This window comes from Chanodichthys erythropterus, chromosome 19 (genome assembly GCF_024489055.1).
Source record: "Chanodichthys erythropterus isolate Z2021 chromosome 19, ASM2448905v1, whole genome shotgun sequence".
Lineage (NCBI taxonomy): Eukaryota > Metazoa > Chordata > Actinopteri > Cypriniformes > Xenocyprididae > Chanodichthys > Chanodichthys erythropterus.
The window spans coordinates 28,344,570-28,358,780 of record NC_090239.1 but is presented as its reverse complement, the minus strand read 5'-3'; the positions used below and the strand labels follow the sequence as shown (position 1 = coordinate 28,358,780).

The window sequence follows — 14,211 nt, the reverse complement described above, 5'->3', positions numbered from 1 at the left end:
TATATATATATATAATGTGGCGGGAGGAGCAAAAGACAGACACAGTGGGTGTGGCGTCAGGCCTCGGAGAGGCTTTTATTTAACAGAAATAAACAGAAAACTTTTAAAAAAGAAAATAATGTGTCCAAATAAACAGGGGACCTGGTGTCCTCGTCGTGCCAGGGAAACATGAAGGAAGTTCAGCAGTCTCTATATAAAGATTCCTAAAAGAAAGAACCCTAATCCAATAATCATGAACAGAAGTTCCAATCAGTTCAAAATTAAATGTCACAATCACATATGAGTGTGATGACCAGGTATCCACATTAATTTTCTGTGTAGTGTATGTCTTCTTTTACATATGGTAAATGTGTGTATGTGTGTGTGTGTCCTCATCCAGGCCACTGATCTGGACCTGGGCATTAACGGGCAGGTCCGTTACCGACTGGTCAGTCATACAGATCTCTTCAGGATCAGCACTGATGGCAGCATCTTCACAGCTGTTCCTCTGGATCGTGAGGAGAGGGCTCAGTATGATTTGATTGTGCAGGCTTCGGATGGGGCCAAGGACCCTCGCCGAACCACCATTACACTCTCCATCAAAGTGCTGGACGTGGATGACAACAGCCCAGTCTTCTCCCAGCCTGCCTATCATGTCACACTGCCAGAAAACAGCCCAGTGGGCATGGTCATCCTTAATATCAGTGTAAGTTACACACAGGCAGACACACACAAACACTGCACATGCATATTCAACACATCAAACATGGCCAGATCTAAAACATGACTCCATGAAATTAGCCTCTGGAAAACATTTCTTTGTTAATGTTTTGTCTTAACATGACAAGTCAGACATGTTTTACATTTGTAAAGGTGTTCTTGGTTGGAAGTTGATTTATTTGGAATATGTAGCTTTTTAACTTGACTTACTGAGAGACCTTTAGGAAGAAAAAACATATTACGTATGTATGTTTGTAGCTTGCCTACAACACTAGCTTAGACCAATTTTTTTTTTATGCTGGTGCAGGTGGGTTTATTGCTAGTTAGTGCTAGTTTTGACCTGGTTTACCAGCAAACCCTTGTAAAATAAAAACAAAAAAAGTACATCATACTTTTAAATGTAATACTTATGGAAATAAAATACTTTAAAATAATATATTTAAGTGCTAACTGAATGGGATGTTGTCGGACATTCAATTGCATGCTAACTGCAATTAAATGAAAATGTTATAGTTTAAACTTTTTTGATGCTCTTAAGTAGAACACAAGTACATCTTTATATGCATTTTTGTAATAAAAATGATTTATGGAAAAACTAAAATTTCTTTAGTGTAATTTCTATTGAAACTTGTATGTCATGTTTTTAAATAGATTCGTAACTATATATTTGTAATAATGAAGTTGCAAATTAGTACCTTTAAAGCTTATCAACTTTAACATAGACATAATTTATGGGTGGGACATTTCCCCACGACTTTTTGCCAGGGTCAATATTGTCCCCACCACTTTTGAAACATCTCACGGCATGGATGTATAGGCTGCTAATACAAAACAAAACATCTTTAGTAGATTATCAATTTGTTCGTGTTAAATAATAGGTGATCTTGCGCTGGGATGTGTTGTTTTTGTTTTGAGTGCATATTTCCTCTGTTATCAGTGGCACAAACAGTGTTTTCTTGGTGCTCGTGCACACTGTGCAGTCTTCACACGAACGAGCGCTTCAATCTATCGCTGTTGCGGCCGGAGACTTATTTGTTCGGGTGAACTCACAAAACAAAATGCACATAAACGTGTCCCTGCTCTTGATATACAATCACTGATGAACATATTTGGTTTTAATGAGAAAAAAATAAATAAATAAATAACACGAGGGCGGATTAGAACCCAGAACCTCTGGCACGCTGAACAAAAATTCCACCCCTATCCATCAGGACAAACTAATACTCTCTGCGGATCATTATTTATTGGCTAATGTAAATACTCTCGAGACTAATAATATATTGTATTATAGTAGATGGAAGGACGAAACTATCATAATAAACATGAGGTCTATGTCAATAAATTTTGTTTATTTATTATTGTAATGATACAATTACTATACCCCCCCCCCCCCCCACACACACACACACACACACTCCTGTCTCACCCACTTTTTAAAACAAAGTTACGCCACTGACTTAAAATAAAATAACACAACAGTTTATTATTAAGCATTACAAATTATTATCAAGTTATTTAATGTGTTTTAGCACTGTAAAAGAGGTAACCTGCAATTGTTACCTTAAAAAGCTAGTTTTTGTTACTTGATTTAACGCATAATGTTGGTGTAAATTAACGTATTTAGGTTGATTCAGCAATATTAAATAATATTTGATTAAAACCAGTTAATTCAGATGTTATCTTTTTAGGGTTTTTTGTTAATCACCACATCAAAATAAGTGTACTTTAAAGCAGTGGTTCTCAACTGGTTTGGCCATGGGACCCACATTTTTCCATAGTCATTAAGCCACGACCCAATTTTTTTTAGGAATTTGACCTGCAGTCCCAAACTAGTTTTTGTTAATACAATAAAGTAAGTAAGTTGGATTGAGCCACCACAGTCATTTAAAAATATACAAAATAACACAAAGTGAAGTCCCATTTAGGGGTTACGGAAACAAAAGTTACCCTGTTACCATGGTAACTTCTGGTAAATATATAATACTAACATGAACTGTTAATGAAACATATAGAAACTGTTCCTGATGAATAGAATGAACATCATACTTGCATGCAAAACTATCACACAACGTACCAGTTATGTAATTTATTGGTACTTTTTGGTAATTTCATGACTTACTAATTGACAATATAACTACAACCTTGCAAGTAATATCTTTTGCACTTTATTTATTATGAAGTGATATACAGTGAGTGCCTCCATATTTATGCGGGCCATTGAAGAGCACAGTATGAAGTCTGACAGGACAGGAAAGGAATTTTTTTCTGATGAGAGACTTTTTTTTTTTTGTAACAAGTTATGAAAATAAATGTTATAAATGCTTCATGGATTTATGGTCACTGCAGCCAACAAATCACCAATTTTCACTTTGAAAGTGTCACAAAACATGAAAGAAGCAATCTAATATTTGTCAGAAATGTTTCCACAGACACGTTTTTCCAATAAGACTCAGTTGGATTATATGGTTAGTTGCATTTTATCATTTGCATTTAGCAGTGTTTTTCGCTGTCTGTGACTCAATCAGAAAAGACCTGTTGCATATTTTTGCGGTGTCTACCCACCATTTGATAACCACTGTGTTACAGTGCAAGACCAGACACAATTTTGTCCTCAGAGTCTACACTCTGCCTCATATATCCAAAGGCCTGTGTCCTCTGGGATGATGTTCAGTTTGACATGATGGTGAATTTGTGAGTTCCCGCTGCTCTGTGCCTGGCTGCTGGTTCTAATTTACTCATTGCTTCTGGGTCACTACAGGATTCGTTTCAATCATTTATGTAACCCTGTCATTTGGTTTATTCAGAAAAAGTTTAAGAGTTTAATTAATGCTGAGAGTAGAATTGCTCATCTATGTTTTGATCTTAATGATTTTCTCACACAGGCACTGGACCCCGATCTGGATGCGAACGTCACATACCGTATCAGGACTGCGGAGGCCAGAGAGCTGTTTTCAGTGAACCCCCTCACTGGAGAGCTGATGGTGCTTCGCTCACTTGATTTCGAGAAACTCTTACCTAATGGGACGACACGCACCTTCATAGTGGAGGCTGTGGATGGCGGAAGTGGCAAAATGCCCCCGGGGTTGGCCTCTGTTACCGTCACTGTACTGGTAAGAGAGTCTCAATTATGTCCCTCAATTCCCTGATTAATCTATAAGGCTTAACCAGTTAACCCAGGATCATTCTAAACCCCAGGTAAACAGAATCTTGGATTATCTTGCTTCACATTTTCTCACACGGCTCATGATTTACCTGGGGTTAACAATTAATCCTTTGTATTTATATGCTGACATTTCACACTGCACATTCCTAAACCCTGGATTATTGTTCTTGTTTGTATATTTGCAGTGTCAATGATTGGATGAATGCAGCATGTGATATGTTTACATTAAGGCATTAGCATTGCGTACCCTCATATTATATATTGCATACTGTTGTTTATCCTTAATGGACTTTTAAGACTATGGGCCAGATTTACTAAACAGGGCAAATTAGTGAGAGAGTGCAATTCCAAAAAAGCACAGATGGGAGTGGAAAGTTCTGCGTGAAAATTAAAGAACACAGACGTAGCCAGATCATTTCCATAATGACCAACGCGATCTACCAAGAGCAGCACAAATTAGCGTCTAGTTTAAGACATTTTTTTGGGCAGTAAATAATGGCGCAAATACCAGTAAATTGACTAGCGCAAACCTTAGTAAATCAGCTTGCATGATTCATTTAAATACTTTCCTCCCATAAATTTTGTGTCTGAATGGGAAACTCCTACAAATGCATATGCAATAAGATCAGCCGCAAAAATAACTGTCCACGCCTTTACAGCGCTAATTTTTTCACTGCGTATCTTTAATAAATCCTGACAGTAGTTTTTAACGCCAAAAGAGGGTTTGTGCTGGCACAAGCTGTCAGTAAATCTGGCCCTATTAAGGGAATAATGAAATGGAAGTATATGACATGCAGTCATTCATTCAAGCGCTATTAAACCATTCAAGTATGATAAGACGTAAAAAAAGAACTCAAATCTGTACTGGCACACTGTCCGTGAAGTGGTTTCTGTGAACAAATACCCGAAACTCACACACAGAATGACGCTTCAGACAGCGTGCCTGCACCGCATTGAGTTCTCTATCACACAAACGAAAACACAAAATGATGTCAAAATTTTTGTATCCTCGTAGGCACAGTGTTAAATCAACGTAAAATAGGATGTTGGTGGGGGGTGTAGGTTAAGGGTATACTGTGAAAACCAAACCGCTTTAAGACTAATGTTCTAACCTGGCAAGCAAGGAGAGTCATACTTTTCAGGGGATTTCCCGAAACTATGATTGCTCTCCATAGCCACTCCTAAGCCCTGTAGACACTGACAGCTAGAGACTGTGTTATGTCTGAAATGGTCCACAAGACCACTGTTGTGTAACTAGCTGATTTGTAAGGTCTCAGAAAATTAAGTTCTACACACTGGATGAATGTCAATTAGCTCCCACTGGAAATGCTGCTGTCGGTTAAGTGGTGGAAGAGATTGTAGTGGTAGTATTTCTGAGGTGGTTACTGTGACACCGTATTTGCCCAGGGGACCTGTGAATCATCTCTTAAGCTATCTTTCCATGACATACTATAAACAATAGCTGATGGACCAGAAGTCATTCAGTTTCCAAATAGAGTCAGCTGTGTGTAGTATAGGAGACCTTTTTGTCTTTTCCGTAGTATTGAGAACATGTTTTAACATTCAAAGTAATTTAAGTCATGGTCTTTATGCCATCACAAACTGTAACGGTGCGGTCACATTTACTATTGTATGGTGAATTTTCACAGGCAAAATCCAGTCATTTCAATCGGAATCCACACAATCAGTAATTTTGTGCGAGGACAAAGTTATAATGTTTCACATTATAATCACAAAAATCAAACTAGTCAATTTTAATAAAAGCATTGTATTTTATACCATAAAATTTTGTTTTTGCATTTTGTGTTGCATACTTTTTTCCAACAAGTAGTAAAGCAGTAAGTGCTGCATTGCCTTTTTTTGCCACAATCTTTTCACAGGTAGTATTTCAGTGAAACGACTTGACGCAATAATCAAATGTGCTCTCCTAAATTGTCCTTTGAGTCATTTAACACATTTAGTGAATTTTAGTGTATCGCTTTATTCTGACAGTTCACAAAAAAAAATAATAATAATAAATCAGTGATTTAAGGTCTTTTTGAAGTGAAGTGTTTAGTTGAATGCTGTTGTTAATCATTAAGTTTAACTCTGTTATATAAATGGTGTTTTAGGGTGTGTTCACACGTGTCATGTTTGCTTTCACCCTTGAGCGTTTGTTTCGGAACCTGGTGCATTTTCTTCCTTGGCTCGGTTCGTTTAGGCATATGTGAACACACAGCAATTGCACTCGGACCCGCACTAAAACAATCGCTCTGAGACTGCCTGAACGAGGTGGTCTCGCCCCGATTGCAAACGAACTTTGGATTGGTTCGCTTGTGGTGTGAAAGAAATCTGACCCAACGGACCAACAACCCAAACAATAGCATATTTCATAGTGGGAAATGAGTTATATAACATAGTGTTTTCATGTGTCTCGACACTGTTAGCTTACTAGACAGTGCTGGGAGATACAGAGAGAGCTCGCTTGAATTAATATGAATGCAGTACATAATTTAACAGTGGGAATGGCGGCTACATTTGAATAGTGTTTGTGTGTGTCTCGACAGTACAAAAAAAGCCAATATGCTCATGAAGCGAACTTGTCAATCATTTTTTGTGGATGACGCTGAAAAAACTCTGACCAACAAGGAGACAGTTGTACACGCATGTGACTTGCATGAGCACATTTTGGTTCGCTTTGAAATATTGCCTTGTGAAAGCAAACCGAACCAAGAAGAAAATGCCACATTGTAATAAATGTAGGTCTACAGGTGTGAAAACACCCTAAAATGAACCCTGGTGCAATTGCTCTGTTAGTGCGGTTCATTTGAACATGTGTGAACGCTGCCATCCGAAACCTGGTGCGCATCAAACAAGTGGACAGAGACTGCTGAAAAGATGGGTCTTGGTCCACTTTCAAACCAACTATGATGTAGTTCGCATGATAAATGAATGCAACCACAGATCAAAGACATGTAAACGAACCAAAAACAGGAAGATGAGACCCTAAAAATAACAGAATCCTCACGTATATCAGTTTTTTTTCATCATAGTCGCAAGTTTGCACATCGCAGGCATCAGACGTGCATCTCCAAGGAGGGATTCATGCCTCAGTTTTGACTCCTTTACACATTTTATAAGCTCTTCACAAGTTCCCAGCTGGCCAAAATACCATCATATGCAGGCTATGCACACACAACAAATGCATTTACCTCAGCACACAGCATTGTTTTGGATATTCTGTAGTTCCATCTCAAAATAGGTAATACGTCATAAAATCCGTGAACGTGTCCCTGTGCCTTTAGGTTCGGTATCTTTTGGTTCGGTGATAAAATTGCCAATCTGAACACTAATCGGACCAGGACTATTTATTTTATTTTATTTTATTTTTGTTTTATTAGTTGCATTTAGAGTAAAGTTGTCAGTTAAAACACTATATGAGATCATTATGGCTTTTGTGCTAAGTGAATTCTGCTTACATTGCTAAAGTTATATTATCTAATAGTTTTTCATTTAAAAAAAAAAAAAAAAAAAGATATTGCTTCAATGAAGTTAGTTACTTATTGTTATGAACTTGCTTAAAATGATAATTTGACAATAATTAAACTATAGTATGAGTAGCTTGTAGTTTGTTTACCTACAGTTAAATGTCTTAGCCTACCCTATTCATATGACTGTTATATTCCTCTCCGATCAGGCTTCGACAAGAGAGCTTGAGAGCTAGAGCATTGTTAGACATTTAAACAGTTGTTTAAAATTACATCTGGGTTTTTTATTTATTTATTTTTTATGTTTATTTCAGTTTCAGCTTCAACTTCAAAGATAAAGAGTTTAAGCAAAAGCATTTTCATGCAAGGAAACACACAGCTTATAACATCCTCTACAGTCTCCCAAGAACCCCTAATTGTTTCCGTGTTGGGATTATTTATTAATTTTCCTTCTGTGCACGGTGTGGCTAATTGAAAATTAGTTGCTGTGGAAAATGAAAAAGCAGAAGTGAACAGTAGAAACAAATGTGCTACCTGATGCATGGAGACTTGGGATATCATAGTGATTATGATGGGATAGAGGCCCCAAGGCACCGTCCTGATGGAGAAAACGGTCCCGCTGCAACTAAGAGCACCATCGTGAACTCACTACACTTTGCAGATTTACTTTAAGGCTTGACAGATTTTATTTTTCATCTGGGGACAGAGAAGACACACAGAAATGTGTAGGATTGGAAAATAAGAGAAAAAAAATACCAATTTCACTCCAAAGTACTTTCCACAAGACCTTTTATTTTGGGGATGTGAGCAATAGCAAAGTTTTATTAGTCGGTACTCAAGACTCAAGGGCATCCTTGGATAAGCACATTCTCACAGGAAGGATGAAGGGTGGGGGGAATGACAGGGGAGGGAGGTGTAATTTGGATACCTGAACCCGCCTGGCCTCTCCTTGGACTCGGAGACGGCTGCTCTATTGAATGTATTAGGTCGCATCACGTCTCTTGCATCTCCCGGAATCACCTGTGTCATCAGCATTCATGGGAGCCAACCGTACTTTTCCTCTTAGCTCACATATATAACTTTGTGGGAAAAAGTTAACGCCCTCTGGAAAACGAGTTTTAAACCATGAAGCAAACAGCTTAACAGCATTAGAACAAAAAGCATTTAAAATTTGAGGGAAAATTCCCATAAAGTGTTAGAAATGACACAATGGAATATGCATGCCGACTGCCTACATATTTCCTCTAAATCTCTGTGATAGAACTGTCAATCAAAAATAATGACACTATACTGTAATATAATACATTATATATTGACTATAGTAAACAAAACACTTTAGTATTTTAAACAATAATGTTTTAGTAGTGAGTTCCTGGAGCTTTAAATACTTTTAGTGTGATTGTAGATCTTATCAGTATTGTTTTGTCCAGTCGTGTAACACTTTCTAATAATTTAATTTAACAGTTCTTTCTGTTTCTCAAAGCTGATTGGCTGAGAGCCATGCATATTCTACCAGTATCGCCACAGGAACTGTTTCACTGTTTGAATCACTCTGCTTTCTGCATTCTCACAGCGAGTGTCATGGTGGATGAGCAAACTCGCCATATTTTTATAGATACTACTGTTATTTTGTAACTAAATGTAGTTTTAAGAGTTGTTTAGGCGAGAATATTGTTGATTAGACCTCAGATATGCGACTTATATGTAAACATCATGACTTCTGAAAATTTGTTTAGACAGTTTCGGCAATGCAAGCTCCAGGCCGTCAGCGACCATTCTGTGCTCATGTACCTACAGAGAACAGCTTCATCTCTGCCAGTCCTTCAAGAATTTGCCACTGGCTCTTATGTAGATAGTGTTTAAACATGAGGTATAATTTGTTTTGGGTATATCAAAGGGCAGTCTTTGGTCTTATTAATCTATTATTTGATCCAGAGCTAATAGATTTGGCTTGAGGGCTATATTAAGTTTCATAACTTTATATTTACATTGAAGTCACATCCTGTACTAACTAGGGCACTGCTTTTGTAGGTTTGACTAAACTGTTTGCTTGTGTTTATTTCCTATTCTTATACTGTTATAATGGCTAATGTTAATTTAAATATTATTGTTCAAAAAATAATATTTTTAAAGAAATAACATGCCTTACTATGTGTTATTGAGAAAGAGTCCATTAGTGATTTCGACTTCAGTGAAAAGTTACATTATTGCACCATGAGATGGTGGTAAAGACTGTCTTTATGAGTGAGTCAGTCAGTTGCAAAGACTTTTATATTGAAATGGACTGAAACAAGGAAACAAGAACGTAGTTTTTACTTTTAACATCTTACGAGACACAACTGACAAATGCACTAAATAGCACTGTCATGAGAATATATATTATATATACTGGCCTTAAGAATATCAGCTAGATGCTAGATCACTTAGGCGATCTCCCCTCATAATACTCAATGTTCCTTCGTTACTAGTTTTAAAGTGACATTTTAGAATTAGTAATAGAGGCTTGGCCTCAACTGTTGAACTGTACAACTTCAGATTTGAATCCACCGCAGAAGGAAGTAGTTCCTCACAAAACAACTCCGTTGTTGTTCTTATTTATTTACACACTTGTGCTGCCAAACTGTTGTATAAATGCAATATAACACTCGTAGCCATGCAATATGTCTGTATATCAGCACGCTGTGATTCCCTTCAGCCAAATCATAGCCGTGCTTATATACAGACAAATTGCACAGCTACTCGTTTTATATTGCTCATATATTATGCTGAAATATTTAAATATTTACAAATATATCAATGACTTTAGTGTTAGAAGACTTGATAAATATTTGCAATATTTTATGGAAGTTGCTAATAAGCTTTTTTTGTGGTGATTGTCATTTCTAGAACAGCAACTTGTTTGATTGGTGGATATCTGTTTTGAATTATGGGTGGATGTTTCACTGGATGTTTAATGAAGTTGAAGTCAGGCATATACCACTTTTACAAATGTCTGAGGGTATGGTATATGTTATCATTAAAAATTAATTTCTTTATGGAAAAAAAAAAAAAAAAAATGAATAGATTTTTTTAGTTCCCAGACCATAATGTTGCACTATATTTACACCCCCTTTTCAGCTTTGGGTCTTTATTCTCTCTAGTAACCTTTTCATCTGCCTTTTGCAGTCTCTCAGCGGCTATAATTATGTCTCATCCAACTTTTTCCCCAAAAAGTCCCTGGGCATATAGCACTGTGACACATCCTTAATGCACTGCATGATCTACTATTGAATAAATGCCATTTTGCTTAGTGTTTTAGTGTTCAGGGCAAGCTAATGGGGACTGAGCTAGCACACAGTCTGACAGTTGCAAAAGGCTAAAAGCAGGCGAAGAGAGCACGAATCAAGGCACTAATCGGAGTTTGATGTTCTGTGTCTGGACAGGACATGAACGACTTCCCACCAGTGTTCAGCCAAATGCTGTATCGGGGGGTCGTGGCACCCAACGCAATCAAGGGGACCGTAGTGACCACTGTGCATGCTGAGGACCTGGACCCACCGGTGAGTTGGCTTGATTGTGTGTGTTCTTTCATCTCTAAGGTATTTCAGTCAGTTTGAAAAATCGACGTAATTTGTTTATGCCCACATCATACATATGCTTAGTCGCAATGAGAACACATGAAATGTCATCCTGATAGTAAAAAATCATGCTTCACGAGACAACAGTTGCCTTGATCTTTTTTTTTTCTTCTTTTTTTTGCAAATTGTGACTAAAAATATATCGAGTGTAGCATAAAGTATCTTATGATTAAGCTTGAGTGTCATTGACAGTCTTTATTGGTGTGACTGTGAATAGGTCTGACTGCGGTATGTATTGAGCGAATGTGTGCTTTGTTGCATGACTTCAAAGGGCCAAACACAATGAAACAAAGATAAGAGGAGAAAAAACATCAGCAAAATACTCAAAGCTGTGTGTATGTTTAACTGAAGAGGCAGCTACACCAGCCAAGCCTGCGAATGGCACATCTCCAGCATAAAGCCCCACACTGTACACAATCTCACACAAACACAACCAGCATCACACGACACCTTATACTTCACTCAACCACAGTCCAGTGCTATTGTAGTATTGAATTTCTTTTTTTTTTTAGTTTAGTTATGGATACAGATTTAATAGTGCAGTTTTGTTTTGTTTTGTTTTGTTGCTTTGCTTTTGTTTGTTTGTTTGTTTGTTTGTTTGTTTGCTTTGCTTTTTTACTACTTGTTTTGTTTTGTGTTTGTTTTGCTTTGCTCTGTCTTGTTTTGCTTTCGTTTTATTGTTTTGCTTTGCTACTAGTTTTTTGTTGTTGTTGTTCTGTTCTGTTTTGCTGTGCTTTACTTTTTTACATAATAATGACTTTTTGAATTACTATATTGAATTACTGATACATTTTAGGTTACATGTGACATTCATGTGTCATTTCGCTGTAAAATTAAATTATTTATTTTTTTATTTGAACAGAGTTTGATTTAAGTTTGCACGGTTTTGTTTTGGGCTATATGTTTTGTATTTTCGTTTTCAGTTTAGTTATGGGTAGTTTTAATAGTGCTGTTTTGTTTGTTTTGTTTTTTATGTCTTTTTGTCATTTTTTGTTTGTTTGTTTGTTGTTTGTTTGCTTTGCTATGTCTTTTTGTTTAGTTTTTTGCTATGCTTTGCTGCTAGTTTGTTTGTTTGTTTTTTCCTTTGCTGTTTTTTTTTACTTTGTTTGTTTTTTTGTTTTGCTAATACTTGTTTTTTGTTTGTTTGTTCTGTTCTGTTTTGCTGTGTTTTTTTTTTAAATGATAATGGCTTTTTAAATTACTGTATTGAATTCTTTCTTTGAACAAAGTTTGCACAGTTCATATCATGTAATCTGAAATATATTCAAGAGTTTTATTTTGAGCTATTTGAATCAACTAAACAAGCCATAGATTTCTTTTACAATGTATAATGCGACAAATGCTTAGTTTTATAGGGATCTATCAAACCAGAAACCCCCAGAAGTGTTTTATACTGCAGCTGATGAGATGCTAGCATGATTGTCAGGCTAAATCCATTTTTACCTTCCCCTTCTCCAGATTTACTTACCCCTAAACATCACATATGTTATACTGTACATGTCAATCAAACACTCCCTGAACAGGACAGCACACACACACACACACACACACACACACAGATTTTTTTTTTATTTATGTTAATAACTTTGTCACTGTCTCGCAAATCCCACATAGCCACCGCACAAACCTTTCTTCTACTTGTTGTCAATTTGGCTTTATTCTTTCCCTCTCTCTTGCTCTTTCATGCTTTCTTTTTTTCTTTTTCTTTTAACCCAAAATGCATATTCTTGTGGAGGTCTACAGATGAAATGGTTCTCTATGCCCTTACCTTGTCGGAAACCTCAACCTTAAAAAGATCAGTTGTGCTTCTCTATTCAGCCCATAACTCAGCGCACATGCCAAGACTGGTCAGGGGCAAAGCAGGCCAACAGCCCCAGCTGTGGCTGGAAATTGAATTTAGCCTGGCAGTCATGCTTGCACGTCATCAGTTGCAGTATAAAACACTGCTTGTGGTTTCTATTTCACCACATCCCCATAAGAATAAGCAATTGTCACATTGTATATTGTTGTTATACAGTAGGTTAATGGAAAGATTTATATTTTCATTGGTGAACTGTAAGCTACTGACTATTTTGCTCAAAATTATAATTGCAATGATTGTTGTCATTTCAGAATTTTTTTATACATTTTATCATATTTATTGCTCTTTCACCTAAAAGCACAAATCAAGAGAAGGTCAACTCATACGCATGGTTTATTTTACCTCATCTAGTTTCCTGATTTATTATAGACTATTTTTAATTGAAAGTATTCCACAACCACTATCGCAAACAATATAGCCGAGCTCCGTGTTTGGATTTATTACAGGTGTTTTAATTTGTGCAGAATATCTCATTGGAGATAGCTAAACTCCAGCTTACTTGTTTGTCTGTGTTTTCAGATCATCTGCGCTTTTTTCACAGTGTAGAGAAAGTGCTTGGTTGCCAGATTGTGAAGATTAAGTAAACCACCAGGCAGTAAATGTATATATATCCTTTTAAGAGAAAATGTGTGGGATTTAAAATCTTGACATCTAGCAACCATAAACTTGAAAGTTCGTGGTGGCTTGTTAAAAAGAGTCTGTAATATTTTGTATCTTTTTTTTTTTCCCTTCAAAAAAAGCAGAGAGATTTTGATTTTATTTTTTTTATATATTTTTTTTTATTATTATTATTACATTTTAGTCTTGTCTTTTTGCCAATAGTATGTTGTTATAGTCACAGTTATCGCTTAATGACGGTGTCGTCTCGTCATCGTTGTGTCTTGGTTATGGGAAAAAAAGGTTGTCAACGAACAATTTAATGTGATTGATTTAATTTATGAAATTAACACTAATCCAAATGAATCGATACACAAAATGATTTTTTTTGGCAATGAAATTTCTCTTATATGCCTCTGCTTGCTCAACAGCAGCATGTGAAATGCAGCTCTGAATTGATGCCGTATAATGTAACATTAAAACACAGATGTTGCATTTTGTCACCCTAAGCTGCTGTCACACTACTGAAAAATGGAGTTAGGTTAGTAGCATCGCTGCTTGTGGTTAGCTACTTAACACTGGGACTACATGAGTGATTTGAACAAATAATTATTTAAGCATACATCTGTCGTGACGCTAAACCTAAATTGAATTTCTGACTCCGACATCAAGTTGAGCGATACACAAGGACTTTATTAGTCAGCGTTCTGATAAATGCCACAGTATGAAATGTCAGCTCATTGCATTCATAGGAGCAAGGTAAATTTGTGTAAGCGACACCGTTTATCTGTCTTTGAAACTGAGGGA

The 14,211-nt window shown here is 36.6% G+C and overlaps 1 protein-coding gene across 2 annotated transcripts in view; it reads left to right on the top strand.

Annotated features, from left to right (window-relative positions):
- Positions 1 to 14,211, top strand: part of pcdh15b (protocadherin-related 15b) — a 239,673-nt gene that overhangs the window by 163,724 nt on the left and 61,738 nt on the right. For both annotated transcript variants that reach the window (XM_067368857.1, XM_067368859.1), the window contains 3 exons: positions 380 to 685; positions 3,582 to 3,809; positions 10,752 to 10,868. In XM_067368857.1, the coding sequence (XP_067224958.1) occupies positions 380 to 685; positions 3,582 to 3,809; positions 10,752 to 10,868 (651 nt within the window). The remainder of the gene's footprint in view (positions 1 to 379; positions 686 to 3,581; positions 3,810 to 10,751; positions 10,869 to 14,211) is intronic.